Source organism: Poecilia latipinna, unplaced genomic scaffold (assembly GCF_001443285.1).
Source record: "Poecilia latipinna isolate Pla-1442-1.1 unplaced genomic scaffold, P_latipinna-1.0 Scaffold438, whole genome shotgun sequence".
Taxonomy (NCBI): domain Eukaryota; kingdom Metazoa; phylum Chordata; class Actinopteri; order Cyprinodontiformes; family Poeciliidae; genus Poecilia; species Poecilia latipinna.
In genome coordinates, this window is record NW_015113054.1 from 168,599 (window position 1) to 185,641 (window position 17,043).

Genomic DNA, 17,043 nt, shown 5'->3' on the forward strand with positions numbered 1-17,043 from the left:
TGTGTGTGTGTGTGTGTAGCAGCTCAAGTCACAATAAACTTCCACAATCTGAATATCTAATGCTGTGTTGATCAGCAGAAAAAGGAAAGCTTCTGGTTTTATACATGTTATAAGTGTAACGTTTGCCAGCGTGTAATGTGTCCTTATTCTGTGGAACAAAATTTTTAAAACCAGATTCTAGTTTTGTGTGTTAGACCTGCAAAATGTTATTAAAAGTTCATCCAACGTCATTATAAACTCAAACATTATTGTACTAATCCTAAAGCGCTAATCATAAACATTCGTCCGGCTAATGCTAAAGAAATACATCAGAGTATTTAGCAGAAGCTAATGCTAAAGTGCCAACTTCATTTCAAATTATAGACATTTTTGAATTTAGCAAAAGCACAAAAAAAAAAGTGGGCTTGTGAAAATTTGGCCATGTTTTATTTGTTTCAGTATGTGATAGTGTTGCAACACATAAGAGAAATAAATATTGGATTTTAATCATAACACCAATATTAATATCGGATATCAATATTGGCCCACGTTTTCTTATTGGTGCATCCATAGACCAATACATAGTTTTTTGGATCACCAGCATTATCGGTTCTAATACCTGCTAAATGCAGCAGGATCTCTTTGTAAATAACCTTCTACTGAGATGGTGAGTAATACTGATGCTAGACGATCACTGGGCAACAACTAATATCTTCCCATTTCTTCTCAAATTTGAATGTTTCTTAGGAAAATCCAAAACCAGTGCTTGGGTTGAATCAACCATAAGAACAAAGTCTTTCTTCACAGTTGCCTCATTAAATTCCCCCAAATTTGGGGATTATTTAGTGCATGATCATCTGCCTCTGTTATTTGTGCTGAACTTTGATGGCTGCTTAGAACTGTATATATCTCTAAATAAAATATTGTTGCTGTTGGCTCTCAAAACAAAAATCATTGCGAGAGTTTTTTTGTAACTACTTTTGATTTAAAGTTCAGTGCTGTATGCTGCAAGGCAAATATGAGGATGACTGAGATTGGATTATTTTACTTTAATGATTAAGTCATCAAACTAGCATGAGTTTTTAATGGTGCTCATTCTTTATTTAGGCAGCTGTGTATTAGGGATGTTTGGAGAATTTCAGCCATTTTCCATGGAAAGTTTTATTCATGAGTCATAAAATCTGCTTTAATAAATGTTCTGGGCATCAGATTATACAGTTAGCAACTTAACTGTGCTGTAATAAAACAAGAAAAGTCTGTTATTTTAGCAGATGTTTGATTTTGGTTTTTGACCAACATGGTTTCACTTGTTTCCCTTTATGAAATGTCTCTACGTCTTAGGAAATAGTTTAAGTGAAAACATGAATAGTAAAAAACTTGAGTGATCAAACTTACAGATGTGGTTTGTAGTGATAAATCTGCGGTTTCACCAACAAACAATCGGCCATTCTCTGTAAATTCTCAACCACTTCCTCTCTGCATGTCTGCAGGTTTGATGGAAACTTCAATACCAACGTGTCCAAGACCATCTGCTGTGACAGACTTTCCCCCACAGTCAACAGCAGAGCATTCAACCCAGGACGAGACCTCAACTCAGGTTAGTTTAGATCTCCTAATCCTGTACAGAGAAACACAGGGAGGATTTCTTGTATGCAAGCTGTTATGAACTACATCTCCCATAGAAGCAAGTTTTCATGACAATCTTACCAGTTTTTTCCCTCCTCAGCTCCAGAAAGTTTAACATCGTCAAGGACATTGATGTTGGCTCTATATAAGACTCATTCTTCAGAGACCTTTTGATTCGCTCTCTCTGCATGTTCATTTATTTTTTTTTCTATTATAATTTTTTTCAACCTTTTATCTTTAAGATTAAATAATCTTATTTTACTTTGAACTCTAGTTTGCAGGTTTATTCAGGTCATCTGTTCTTTTTTCCTTTTCAGGGGAATTTACTTATTCTGACTTGATGTCAAATAGAATTTGCATCAGTTCTAAAAAAAAAAAAAATCCCTCTTATTAAGAGACGTTTAGTGAAAGCAGTGGAAAACTGCTCGTTATGACGGCCACCACAACACATTTAGTGAGTTTCCAGATTGCATGAGCCCAGCTACAGATTAGGACCTTGTAAAGCTCACATATGTGTTTGCAGCACACGTCTGTCTGGATCCAACTCTGAGGAAAATGGAAAATTATCATTTAGCTCCAGTTTTCAACCAGCTGGCTTTTCTGTTTTGGCGCTATTACTCAGTTTACTTTTTGAACAACATGAGTCATAACATGCAACTTTATTTATAAGAATAATTAATTTTATCTTTGCGATTTGCAAATTGTTTCCTGGAAATTTAGTCTTCCTCATTGCAAACTAATTTCACCATTCTTTAGAAAAACAATGACAGTTTTATGACCCTGATTAAATTGATGGATTCCATTCCACACCAATTTCTCAGTCATTCTCAAGGTGTAGGCATTCTGAAAGAGTATGATTTTAAGCCTAGACTGTTTGTTTTGCCAGACTGGTTGATTATTTTACTTGGAGGTTTTTGTTTTAACATACTGGACCAGTTAAATTACATTGTTGAAACCTTCTTAACAGATTGTTCTTCCAGAATTTTCTGTGTTTTCAGCTAGTTTTAGATACAACTTCGGTAAGGTGAGTTTGTTTTAACTAGATCAGTTTGACAGCGATGGTACTTTAATAGTTGGCATTAAAGTTCGTCCTAAGCAATCGGATCCCATCTACCATCATAATGTAGAGGGTTTTGATGCAGGAAGTATGAGAGAGCAAAAGCAACCTTCAAATCAGACTCGGTCGCACCAATTCTGTCAGGGGTGGGGAAGAATTTCAACAAAACTATACATCTGTCATTCTGTTGCTACTCTGGCTCAAATCTTTGTTTTTTTTTTTTTTAACCAGGAACAGCTCTCTACAAATCTTTAGTTCCTGCCACTTTTAACACATCATCATTGGTGGGGCTTTATTTTCCTTACAAGGCCAGTCGTAATGAGTTCAAGTTACCCCTCGGCCTCCCTGCTCCTCTTCTCGTCCCTCACACTAACTCCTCCTTGACCTCCTCATTGCCACTCTTTTCAGTCTCTCCCATTTGTCTCAGCCTAGTCTAAACAAGACCGCTATAGCGGGAAGGGAGGGCGTGGCTAAGGACACCAGAAATAATTGAGGAGGAGAGAATGATGAACGAAGGGAAAGAAGGGAGGGGTGAGAACTGATTGAAATGGAGTAATTGTATCTAGACTGGGTTGTTTCCTCCAACCCCCATCCCTTTTTATCTTTAATTTCCCTTCTTCTTTTAGAAGGACAGGGACAATGGTGGATATTGGTGAAATTAGTTTTTATACCAGCAGGTGGGTGAGAGATGAGAGGCTGAGTGCAGTTTGATAGCAGCACTAGTTTGATCCATCTACTTTTTCCCCTCTATCTTTTTCTTTCTTCCAGTGTAATTTTTCCAATTTCAGACCCCCAGTTTCCCATTCTACCCTTTTGCTTTCCATCCATTTTTGTCTACCTGTCATATCTTTTCTACTTCCATTCTTGGTCAGTCCGTGATTCACATTGTTGTTCCAGCATGCATGTCCAGTCTCTCAGCCTATAGTGATTGACTGGTCATAGTTTTGAGGCTGAATTCAAATTCCTAAAGCTTACATATCCCACTACTGAAATCGTCACATTTCAATTTCCCTTCAAGAGGATGCAAGAGCAACAGAGGTAAGAGCAGAGGTAAAGCTAATGTTATGTGTGATGGAGCCTTTTAAAGGGTTTCACTAGTTTTGAAAAACACAGACGGATGAATCTGTAGTATACAATTTTTGTTCATTTTGTATTCGTTTGGAGTTCGTCTAGCATGTCTAGCTTTATTGACTGGAAATCTCTGTGAAGGCCACCGACATTTCCTAAACCAACATGTTTCATAAATGTGGTTACAACATATTTATCAAGACATATATATATATATATATATATATATATATATAAAAAACATTTTTCTTTTTTTGTTTCATTGTTTTGTTTGGGGATTTTTTTTTAGTTGAACACTGAATACTTTTCAAACTTGACCAAGCTTGGAAGAAAGTTTTATAAACTATCTTCATATCTCTGGATTTTTTTGGCATCATTAAAGTATTATTGTACGCAATCTGATTTGGTATTTGAAAAACAAAGCAATTTTGTACTTAATGATCTGTAAGACAAACAGTGAAAGCAGTAAGAGAAATATTTCACTTTGGTTTTATATATAAACAGATGGCAAAGTTTTCTATAAAAGGTAGAAGTCTTGAAGCAAGTTTTATTTATTTTTTTCTACTGACTAAACAAGAATGGACTCCCATTAAGATCCAGTACTATAACCAACCATCCCAATAGCTTTAACATAATAAAGCTATCAAGTGTAAATTCACAACTGTTATTTTTTAACAATATCAGGTGGATCAACAGGGAATTACTGTGGTTTTGTGAATAAAAGCAGATGGGAAAGCTAAAGTAGTAGCAAGTAGTTGTCGTGTGGTCCCCACTTCTTGGTGTAGATAGCCATTTGTCTTCACAAGCCTTCTTCTACTGTCAGCACTACAAAGTGGTTCCTGTTTATATGAACCAAAGAGAGATGAGGTGGCAAAGGAGAAATGTTCAACACGAGGTGAACCTGTTTAAGTGGCTTTTCTTTCTTGATGAAGTATAGTCAGTGTTTTTTTTTGTTGTTTTTTTTTATTGAATAAAGATTGTGTTTTTTTCTCTAATACCCAACTAAAACATCAACCCTTTTCTGAATGACGAAGTTAAGAAATGTGTGAGTTTGTGGAATGAGCTGACAGAGAACGATTCTGGAGTGTCTGGCAGTGATTGTAGAACTAATTAACAGAAGAATAAACATCTTGAAATCCTTTTCCAGGTCACGGAAACCAACTTCCATAAAGCTACAAATGACCTCCAGGATGTTTATTGAATGCTTATTATTACTATGAACTCAAAGATTAAACATCTGGGCAAATAGTTTCACTCACCATAATAGACTACCAAAATAACAAGTAATAACCTCACGTGGCTTATGAAAATGAAGTCATTTGTTTTCTTGTCATATACAGACTATGTTTTGCTACTTCAGCGTGTGCATCTTTTGAAATGATCAATTAGGACAGGATTTGGTAATGTGACCATTTTAATAGCTTTAAGGTTGCCTAAGGAGCAATTTTGCTTTTTTTCTCAGACTTTGGCCCCAAAAGAGTTGGTGGGCAGTTGGTTTCTAGATGGAAGTACAAAAGCCAGTGAAAGAATTGGTAGTAACTAAATTGGAGTCTAAGTAAGGCCTAAATGAGTAAGATCTGCTAAAGGAGTTTATCATGAAAGTCATGATTGGGAAAAGAATAAGTTATTCGCCCCACTTCTATCTATAGCTGAATATTTTTATGGGTTGAAAATTACGAAAACAGTAAATAAGGCTGTTTTTTTTAGGTCTGGTAAATCTGGAACTTTATTATGCGAGAATGGACAATTATTTGCATTTTCAAACTTTACTTTCTTCTGATTAAATATCTGAATTTTCCAAAATGAGTCGTATTGACCAGATCTTTTCCCACTGACTATTTCAAGTCTTGAGTGAAACCTTTTATGGAAGGAATTGACATTTCATGAGCTTGTTTTAGATCGTCATTTTGTTCTGCGATCCACATATTTAACACATTTAACTGAACCTGAGCAGTACTAAACACTTCTCTGTGTTTGGGATGCTGTTGGTTTCACTTCGAAAATCCTTTTATTGTGTTTGTTTCTCCCAGGCACCTCCACATGTCATCAGCCTGCTGAATTTTTTAATTACCAATTGTTTTGTCTTCCATCTTATGTGCAGTGTTGGCGGACAACCTGAAGTCCAACCCAGGGATAAAGTGGCAGTACTTCAGCTCAGAGGAGGGCATATTTACCGTCTTCCCCGCCCACAAGTTTCACTGCAAAGGAAACTACGAACATCGCAGCCGGTACATATCGCCCCTTCTCTCTTAAAATTGTTACATTTTTAAAATGTATTTAGGCACTATTCTTTTAAGCAGATAATGAAATCTTTTCCCGCTCTACACACTCGTGACATATCTGTCTGCCATGTTGTTGCCTTCGTCTTCATCACCCCCATGCACCCTTCACCCCGCTGCCCCCTCCTCTACTGGTTGCTGTAGGGTGGCCCAGAGGGCATGCTCATGGCATGCCGCCCTTGTACTTCATGACCATACATGCCTTTAGCAGGAATGTGCCTCTGTGCCACTACAGACTGATGGAATTTCACACCCCAAGTCTGTTTTTTTTTTTCTTTTTCTGTTTATAAACCCTGACTTGAATATATCTTTCACTTTATTCCTTATGTACTTTGCATCTTCACTTGATTTTTCTCATCGCAGTTTGAATTAGCAACTTGGCGTTCGGCCATGGGGAGAAAGGATGTTGCTTGGCCAGCTTCAGTTGTGAATAAGGCTTTGTGAGCAGAACCCCCCACCCCATACGTCTGTACGTGTCTTCTTGTCCAGCAGACCACACACAGTGGCTTTGAATCCATGTCCCATTCTGCTTACAACATACAGCCATCGATGTGTCAAACTGTGGATTGTGAACAATTTAGTTCCAGCCCAACGGTTTTATTGGTTCAGGATAAATGATTGAACTCATCGGATGCACTAATCTGATTTCCAAAAGGAAAAGTTTCCTCTTTCATTACTTTCAAAGTGATAAGTTGACTTTCCTAGAGCAACAATTGTAGGTTGTTCAAGTTGCATCAAAAAGTGAAACACATTAATTGTAGATTCATCACACACAAAGTGTACAATGAATTTAATTCAAATATTTTATAAAAATGGATTGTTTTCTGGATACACTCACTTAAGCTAGTCAATTTCTTTTATAATTTCCCCTATTTTTGCAACTTGTTTTACCTTTTTCCATTGTTATGTGTGGATATTTATTTCTTTGACTTGGTGGCTTAGGTTCTTTCAGGGACGCATCTGTAACTATCTAGTGAACAATTGTCTTGACGACAGTCTTGCCTCTCTGGTTTGTGTGGACCATTGGGCTTTTCTGGAGAAAACTTACCCTAAATCTCAAACTATAGAAAACGTCAGACAGTAGTATGACCTTGGTTTGCACCCAAATGATCAGAAAATTGACAGAGATCATTAAAATTTTCAATCCAGAAAAATCAGGGGGTGATGTAGAATGTTGGGTACCTGGTGGACTGGACTGGACTAGACTGGAGCGGACTTTGAGTTTCTGTGTTCTTGTTCCAGGCCTGTGTACGTCTCTGCAGTGCGCCCACAATCCAAGCACATTGTGGTGATGGTCGACCATGGAGCATCTATAACAGATTCACAGCTTCAGATCGCCCGTGATTCTGCTCTTGTGATCCTTAATTCCATCGACGAACACGACAAGGTTTGTAAAAGGAAGCAGACGTTTCTCCGCTTGATTAGGAAACGATTATTTAGACGTTGCTTTGAAAGATCAAGAAGTTAATCTGTTGAGGTGAAATTGCCTTGTCCCTCTGCAGATCTCCATCCTGTCTGTGGCAGAGGCGGTCCGCTCCTGCTCTCTGGACCAGTGCTACAAGAGCCTGCTGTCTCCAGCCACTAGCGAGACTAAGAGGAAGATGGGCACCTTTATCTCTAACATCAAGGCCTCTAATGGAGCCACGCAGCATGCAGCTGGCTTCCAGAAGGCTTTCCAGCTGCTCCGCAACACCAGCAGCCTCAGCAAGCAGAGCTCCAGTAAGTCCAGACAAAACTTTCCAACTCCTGCTCTTTTGCATGTGTGACATGAGATTCCTTGAGCCCTTTAATCATTAAATGTTTCATGTTGCGCATTAGCTACAGATATGGTCATCATCTACCTTTCATCTGGCGTCACGTCTCGAGAGTCGTCCGAGCTGGAGAAGAGAGCGACGCTCAGCGTGGTTAGAGAGGAGAACCGGCACCTCAACAACTCCGTCATGATTCTCACTTACGCTCTTATGAATGGTGGGTGTCGATGTCAAATTTATTTATATAGCACTTTTAAAAACAGGTGTGAAACTGCACCAAAGTGCTGTACAAAAATTATAATAGAATAAGTTGATGAAAAGAGAGAGAAATAACACAAATGGATGGATCATCATGTGCTCGTTTCTACCAAATTAATTTCTTCTACCAGGTGTTTTCACAAATCGTTTGTTGTTTTATATATGCTATAGATTCTCTTTATTTTTTTGGAACCTTTTTTTTATTTCACATTGATGGTGTTAAAATAGAACCAACTATCGGTACAATAATTAACCATTTTTTTCCACCTGAAATTTTCACAGATCATTTGGTTACTTAGTTACATTATTGATTCTCTTTTTTTTTAATCAGCATTAATATAAAACCAGAATAACAATTCTCACAATTTATTTTTCTACCAGATGTTCCCACAGATCATTTGTTTACTTATTTTTATGTCATTGACTTTTTTTGCGCATTCAATTAGAAAAAAAAAATCTATATTAGTCAATCTTTACCAACTATTTTTGAATTATTAAACATATTTGGTTGCATGGTACCAATCATAAAGGCTTGCAATAGTTAGATTCCTTGTGTGACTCCATCTGCCTCACCACTTAAAAAACTAGTTTGGCCCTAAAGCTGTTTGATGCATTTCAACAATCTGAAGTGCTCTTACATCAGCTTTTTGGCTCATTTTGAGGGGAATTGAGTTGTAGCTGTGAAATCTAGTCAGTTATGGGGAACATTTTTTTATACCTTTAATAAGTTCACTGTGTTGCTGTTGGAAAATGTGAAGTTTTGTTCATTTTTTGATGCCCCATCTCCTTTTATCTGTTCTCAAAATAAGCCTGGAGGTTACAAAGATGCTCTGAAACATTTGACAGTTTCTTGTTTATTTGTGTTGAGTCTGAGGTCTGTATTCTTCTTTCTCTCCATTTTCAGTGTCTTTGTCTTTCCATCTGCCTCCTCTAATTCCCACCTCCCTCTGCAGGGCGCACTAACCCACCCCTTCTGTGCATGCATTAGGCCACCATTAATACAAATCATTTTTGCATCGGAGAATGGAAATGAGGTACATCTAAGAGAAAGGGGGAGAGCGAGACTTCAAAGAGCCGCGCCGCTGCCTGGACGTGTGTGACTGACAGAGGACCTTGGCTCTTTAAAGAGAGATGATGAAAAGGATGCAGAAATCTCTCGTTCTCCTGGTGTATTAGCATTGCATATTCAGAAAAACATTTGTTTCGTGGCTGATGCTGTTGCACGACTCTGAAAGGCTCGGCTTGTGGATGGGCTGGGGAAGAGGGGTGTCTTTTTTTTTTTTTTTTTTGCTACATCTCTTGCCAAATGTGAAGTGCTGATTGTTGAAGGAGATCAGCAGTCTTACCGGCACTACAATGCACAGTTGTGTGTTTCACTGTGTTGTGTGTGTGTGTGTGTGTGTGTGTGTGTGTGTGTGTGTGTGTGTGTGTGTGTGTGTGTGTGTGACAAGTTGCAAAAATCTCTGGCTTCTGCAGTCCATTGTTTTGTAGCTCGATTCTTAATCAGATGTAAAAAGAAAAAAGAAACATTTTCTCCCTTCAGATCAAATATTTTTGGGGAATATTGGAGCATAAGGACCCCTGCAAATGAAAACTGCAGGTATTTCTGCTCAGCCTGAGCTGTCAGCAGATTTCCCTCCTGGAGTCCGTTTGACGCTGCCACCCATCGCCTCCACTCTGCGGTCCAGCAGGGTGATCAAACGAGCAGAGCCCTGGCATTAAAAAGAAATCCCACTGTAATCCGTTCAGTGATTGGACGCTGGCAGACGCTCGACTCTGTCCTTCTCGACGGCCGTTGGGATGCCAAATGTTCCAGGTGACAGCTGTGGGGGCTTGTCACCCATCCATCCATCCATCCCTTGGTTGAATGACCTTGTGATGCCTGTTAAGATAGTCAAAAGTGTGCTTTGCCGTCTATGTTCTGCATGTTTATGTTTAAGTATTGGCAGATTTATTTATGTCATGGTGTTGGAGTTGACAGACGACAGCTGGGCTTGGAGGGAGCTTGGGTTGGCTCAAGTCGCGCTTGTCAAGTCGGGGCCTGAATATATTAAAAGATATATTAAAATTCCTGATGCAGATGCAGAAAAAAAGTTCCAAAATTTGTAAACGGTGCTTTTGACTTTCCACTAAGAAAATGTGAGAAGTTGAAGTGTTTTATGGGTTTCTATGTGATTAAAAAACAAACAAAAAAAAAACAGGGTTTACACATAGAAATCTGCAAAGTGTGGCTTATATTTGTGTTCTGCTGTGGATCACCACAGCATGATGCTGCCACCACAAAATTTCACAATGGGCATGGGACTCGGGGTGTTCAAAGTTCAATCTTAAGTGATCAGAACATATTCCACTGGAATTCTTTCTGCTTTTTTAAACAATTTGACAATCTTGCCATTCTCTTTCAACAATCAATATTACGTGTTTTATGGTTAATAAATGATGCATCAATAGGCAAGTCATTGCCTATTGATGCACTTAATAGATGATAATTTAATGGATGATAATTTGTCCCAGAAAGTTTTGCGATAAGCAATAACAGTCATTTGACATATTTTTCAAGTAATACACTGATAATGGAATAATACAAATTTGCTCTCTCAAAGACTAATAAAGTGAAAGTGTACAGATAAGCCACAGGGGAACTGGAAGGAGGTTTGTGGTTATAACCTGGTAGAAATGTTAAATTTAACAGGTATCAATATTTTTGCAAGACTTCATTCATATATGAAAGACAATTTTGGTTACCAGGCATGTCAATCCATCAACCCAAGGTTTGTTTATGATATTGGAAAGAAAAAGTTCAGAATTGACTTTTCTTGTCGTGTTGTTGCTCAATTTCTCTTCCCCTCCCCATTTCCTCACCCAGAGGGAGTCACGGGCCTGAAGGAGCTGGCCTTCCTCAGAGACCTCGCCGAGCAGAATTCCGTCAAGTACGGCGTCGACCGAGCGTTGGAACAGGAGCGTGCCTCGCCCAGATCGGCCCCCATGATGCCGGTGGTGAAGGGCAGCATGATGGTGCTGAACCAGCTGAGCAACCTGGAGATATCAGTGGGACGCTTCTACATCAACCTGCCCAACCGCATGATCGACTTGGTGCGCTTCAGCCTGCCCTACTCCGACCCCATGGGGGACGGTGAGTGGTGGGGACCGGCTTGGGAGAAAGGAAAACTCCAGGATCCATCTCATACTTGACCATTTAAATATAGAAATGAATCAGTCAGGATTTAATTGGCCCATAACAAATTGGAACATTCTGTTTCATTTAACCACTTAAACCTTTATATAGAATATAAGAAATGCATTTGAGTATGCAAATAAAAAATGATTCTTTTTTAGATGAGACAGTGGACATTTTATTGAATAAAATACAAAAAGCATTTCTTTAGTGAACACTTGATCATTTGTAGCAACAGATGCATCTGCAGCTAAAAACTTTACAATTAGCAATTGGATAGCAAAAGGAGTTAATAGGATATTTTTTCAGATGGAATTTGAACCAGGTGTTTTTTTTTGTCTTTAAAAGCTAGTATTTGTATGTATATATCTATTGTACAGTTTTGACTTATTTACTGCTCTGAATGTGGTATTTTAGCAGATTACCTTTTTAGAGTCTGAATATTCCAGGTAACAATTAAATAATAAAAAATAAAAGTATTTAAATTAGTTGATGCATATTTCAAGTTGGATTTTCATTCATCATTAGCATTTTGATCGTTTTTGTTGTAACCGTTTCAAATGCTGTAACAAATACAGTGTGTTGATTTTATTATTCTTAATTTAAAAATTAAATGAGCAAAATCTGAGTTTAAAGGTGCAGCTGGTATCTTAGAGGCATGATTTTTACATTCAACAGCAAATTAGAAACGTCTTCATTCCAGCACTAAAGCATGTCTTCCATTGTCAGTGCACAAATAGAGCAAGAATGTTTTTATTATACCAAGAAAGTTATACATTTTCAGTTTTTGTGTTGACTAAATTCAACAACATAATGTTCTATGAGTGCATTGTTACATTGTTATCTGATTAAAGCAAAGCAAGACTGTTCAGAAAAAAGTCAAGTTTTACCTCCATGGTGCTTTAGTCGGCCATATTTGCCCAGATTGTTGGTAGAATACATTGTGTAGACGGAGCCTTGAGAACTTTGTCCTTTTTCTGTTTTGCTGCCAAATCATGCTGCATTTGATTTATGGTGGCCCCCCACCTGCCCCCCCACACACACATTAAAAGCACAGCTGCTAAGTGTGTAAAAAAAACTAACTTTAAAACCACCTTTTATTCCAGTAACATAATCTCACACATGGAAAAAAATGCCTGCAGTTCTCCAACAGTGAGCTTTGGGGATGTTTTTACCTCTGTACATGCTGCTCATGATGTAAGAAAATCTCACCAGTCTTGTCACAAATTCTGTTGCATTAAACTTTTTATGTAGTGATTTTTTTTTTTTATTTTTTTTTTTTTATGAAAGGAGTTATGTTTTGCAGTTGTTTTCTAATATGTGAAAATCAGTATAGATCTGCTTCACTTCAGTGAAGAGCGGTTATGGAAAATGAAGAGTGGTTATGGAAAAGGGGCCTCTGTGCTGCTTTATATTATTAAGTCAGAGAAACAGGAAGTTGTAGATTAGTCATTAAAATCTCCTGGACCCCTCCGCTGACTAAGTTAAAAAAGAAAAGAATAGATGAAAAATAATGATAAAGTATCGGAAGCATAAATATTTGTTGCTCTGGATCATTTTCTTATAACAAAGTTGTACTCAAATTAAAGGTTGGGTTTCAGTGTGAAAATATTATATTTCAGTAAAATCTGAATTTATTTTAAAATACTTTACTCATCTGTTTTAGCTGTAAATGTGTGGATATCTTTGCTTTTAAAAACCTGTTTTAAAGCTACAAAATTAGCATAACAGAAACCTTTATTTGCTGTTAAAAAATGTCTCAACAGTGATGATTTACTAACTACGCTGTTGCGTGACATAGTTTTTACTAATTCAGAGCCTTTTGGGCTGTTTGGGACAAAAGAAAAGGGTAGCCATCTTGCAGTCAGGAAGCTGAGGTTTGGATTTCAGCTTCCTTCCTATCCATATGTTGTTCCGTTGGGCAAGGCACGTAAATCTAATTTAACTGTCCATGTATGTGAATGTGGCTTGTGTGTAGAACTTTAGGTGTTCAGTATGACTAGAAAACCATTATGTACTCTTAAGTTCAGTCAATTTGTTTTTCCTACTATAAACTATAATAATATTGCTTAATGGCTGGTAAATTGTGATGTGTTTCAACATGGTTCAAAGAGAAAAGAGCATCTAGGATAGAAATGTCTTTTGAAGTCCTTCCAGCTGCCTCACGTACCTGTTGCATCTCCTCCAGGTTTCATCATGACTGTGAGCCGGCCCTGTTACTTCGGTAACCTGCTCCTCGGTGTGGTCGGAGTGGATGTGAACCTGGCTTACATCCTCGAGGACGTCACCTACTACCAAGACTCGCTGGCTTCTTATACATTTCTCATTGACAACAAAGGTACATAGAGGCACATACAGCAAAATCACGTCTGATTCGTGCAAAACTGTTGAGCCAATCTTGATCTCCTGCTCTTTGAAGCATGTCTGCTTGGCAGACAAGTGAAACATTAGTGAGGTTTTTATTGCATGGCACTGATTGCTTTCAGTGCAGTTAGGAAGCTTTTAGTGTGGTGCATTCACTGATTAGAAAAAGTTTGGAATGTTTTGTTTCTTATCGGCCAATAAGTTTTCAGAACCAATAAAGCAGGAAATCTGGGTACTATATAACCTCCTGGTGGATTTCTGCTTGTAATCTTTGACTATTCAAGTAAAACCATGGAAAAAATACAGTTCCACTGTTTTAATCTTGCATTTGATCTTGAAAGGTTACACCCTGATGCACCCATCTTTGACCAGACCATACCTGATGACAGAGCCGCCCCTGCATACTGATATTATCCACTACGAGAACATCCCAGGATTCCCTGTTGTCCGAAACAACATCCTCAGGTGAGGGAACATCAACAACTATTTGGAAAGTGACAAAGAGAGCAGTAGCTCAAATTGCTCAAGACATGGCTGTACAAGTAGGAAGATTTTGGGTCACATTTTTACACTAATCTTGCGATTGACTGTTCTGTTTGCAGCCTCCCTTTAGGCAGTCAGATCATTGCTGTGCCGGTCAACTCTTCCCTTTCCTGGCACACAAACCGGCTGAGGGACAACAGCAAAGATGCATACAATGTCAGCTATGCCTGGAAACTGGTAGGTGTTCGGTCGGTGTGTGGTCCAATAACCACTGAGAACACATCCTTTTTATTCATGTTTACCTCCACATCTGAAGTACATTATTGTCGCTGCACTGCGCTCTAAAGTCCTGCCAAGATTTATGCTCTCATCCTTCACCGTCTTAAATTAGTTTTAGTGTAACAAAACCCATTAAGCCCCAACACCCAGAACCTGTCTGAATCTGGGGTGAATGTTTGGAACAAATTGCAACAGGACGGCCACATCACCATGACACCGCTCTGAGACTTTCTTCTTCCTGTCATTTAGATGCTTTGGCAGAAGCAGAAGAATCATCTTTAATTTCAGCATGCCACTTTTGCTTCTTTTTAAATGCCTTCTGACATCTGGGTTATTCTTTCCAAACGAGAACAAGCGTTCAAACAAGTCACATTTGACATGAGTTTGGCAGTGCTGCAGGCTTTTCAATGGGCTTTCCAGAGCCAGAACATCACTGAACCTGCCTACAAAAACATCACTTGAGAAGAGAGTTTTGTTTCCCACACAGGTCGCCCCGTTTTGCACTGCTAATAATATCCAGGTGGATTGAGATGCAGATTTATTTGAAGAGATGGTTTTATGACAATTATATTACTACCTGATTTTATGTAAAAAAAAATAAAATGTAGCAATAGAAGAACAATGAAGGGTTATTTTAAGATCTATTTTTGAAAGGGACACATTTATGTTCTCCTGCAGCCATAAATCTCTGGCATTGTAAAGTTGAGCTTGTCTTTAAAAACACGAATGCTGAACACAAGGATTTTAAAGCTTCAGATTTATTTGGAGGCATAAGTAATTGCTCCCCTGGGTATGTGAAGATGAGTTAAGATACACATTAGAGCGTCTCCAAAATTAAAATTGTCTTCATTTTCACAATTTGGGGATGTAGCTTTGATGTTTTTTCCAGCTCTCAATTAATTTGCCATTTTTGCTTTTTTTTTTTTTTTTACCTCAATTTCATTTAGCCATTACTTATCAGTTATTTAAGTATTTGTATGTTCATATGCAAATGTTCACACTTTACAATTTAACTGTACCGTATTTTCCACACTATAAAGTGCACCGGATTATAAGGCGCACCTTAAATGAATGGCCTATTTTAAAACTTTTTTCATATATAAGGCGTTTAGAATAGACGCTACAGTAGAGGCTGGAGTTATGTTATGCATCCACTAGATGGAGCTGCACTAAAAAGAATGTCAACAAAACAGTCCGACTCCGGTCGGTTAGGAGAGCCTTCCGCGACTGGGCCGGGGCGTGGCCGGACGATGGTCACCCTTCTCAGTTCGCGCACAGCATGTTCGTGGAGAACGTGGTGCTAAATGACCTGCAGACGACCTGATTATAGACGATCGATAGGCAGATAGGTCAGTCAAACTTTATTAATAGATTACAAAACAGCGTTCTGACAGCTATCCCAGCATGCGCCGCACGCTTCTTCTTCTACGGGCGAAAATGAAGTCGGCAGTTGCTTACCGTAGTTGCTAGACCTGTTGTGGCTCAATATTGGTCCTTATATAAGGCGTACCGGATTATGAGGTGCACTGTCGGCTTTTGAGGAAATAGAAGGTTTTTAGGTGTGCCTTACAGTGCGGAAAATACGGTATATTGTTTTCTAGAGATTTTACAGTACACCTTTGTTTCACTGATTATGGCTCTAAACTCCTGAAATTTGGCCAGTTATGACCTGTGAACAACCAAAAATAAATTGCAATGACTTTCTAATTGATCTTTATGGGAGTCGCATAACTATATTTTCTACAAGTAGAAAATATTGTTTTCTAATGGTAGGAAACATAGGAGATTATAGAAAATGCATGAAACATTCCCAAGTTGGGTACACATTGATGCATGATCACAAAATCCTGAGTTCAAAAAGATCAAAATTGGAAAATGGTCTTGAGAAGTCAGGGAAATACATGTTTTTAGACTTTTACCTTTTAAAAATGATCAACTACATAAATGTATGTTGATTAAGTTTAAATGAAATCTTTTATTTTATATTTGCAACATCATCATCAGATCATTTTTACCAAACCTCAGTTGTTCTGCTTTTGGATTTACTGACTGAGAATCCATCGTAAAACTAATTCAAAGCCCATCTTAAAGTATGGTTTGAGATGAAACCTGTGGTTTTCTTAACTACTTGAGATGCAAAACAAAGCTCTGAGCTGCTGTTTAATATCTTTGATATTTCATAACAAAGATAAGAAATACTACTAACACTGCTTTAAAGAATATGTATTTAGTGCAGAATAATTACTTCATCTGTTGAGAAGTGCTAAAACAAATTAGATAAAATGTAAAAAAAACAAAAAAACAACAACTGTAAATTAGCCTTTTATCTCATTACCCAACTTCAGCTTTGAGATATTTTTATGATTTATACAACAAACAGATAATGAAACTCAACAAGATAAATGTTTTTAGTTTAAATATTAAGTTGTCATAAAAGCAGATGGATAAATTGAGAAATCTGAGCCTGGAAAAGTATTGAGTTGTCAAATAGGACTCTGGAAATCTTGAATTGCAAAATAATTCGTTTTGTATGTCAGTTGCAGGAAGATTTTTCAAATAATAAGGAATTATTCATACCAAACTGTAACTCTTTCTCCATGTTGTAGACTTGCATTGTTTGGTACATTTCTTTAAAAGGGTATTACAGAATCAAAAGTCCCGGTTATACAACTTGTTTTTAATTAGTTTTTATCAAAAGACATTCAAAAGAGATTGTCTTTTGAC

At 37.9% G+C, this 17,043-nt stretch overlaps 1 protein-coding gene across 1 annotated transcript in view; it reads left to right on the top strand.

Moving 5' to 3' along the window:
* The window catches only part of cachd1 (cache domain containing 1), a 94,809-nt gene that overhangs the window by 64,046 nt on the left and 13,720 nt on the right, over window positions 1–17,043 (top strand). The window contains exons 4-12 of the mRNA XM_015038335.1: window positions 1,470–1,576; window positions 5,832–5,958; window positions 7,252–7,396; window positions 7,512–7,728; window positions 7,828–7,977; window positions 10,885–11,151; window positions 13,382–13,531; window positions 13,899–14,022; window positions 14,160–14,277. Of these exons, the coding sequence (XP_014893821.1) occupies window positions 1,470–1,576; window positions 5,832–5,958; window positions 7,252–7,396; window positions 7,512–7,728; window positions 7,828–7,977; window positions 10,885–11,151; window positions 13,382–13,531; window positions 13,899–14,022; window positions 14,160–14,277 (1,405 nt within the window). The remainder of the gene's footprint in view (window positions 1–1,469; window positions 1,577–5,831; window positions 5,959–7,251; window positions 7,397–7,511; window positions 7,729–7,827; window positions 7,978–10,884; window positions 11,152–13,381; window positions 13,532–13,898; window positions 14,023–14,159; window positions 14,278–17,043) is intronic.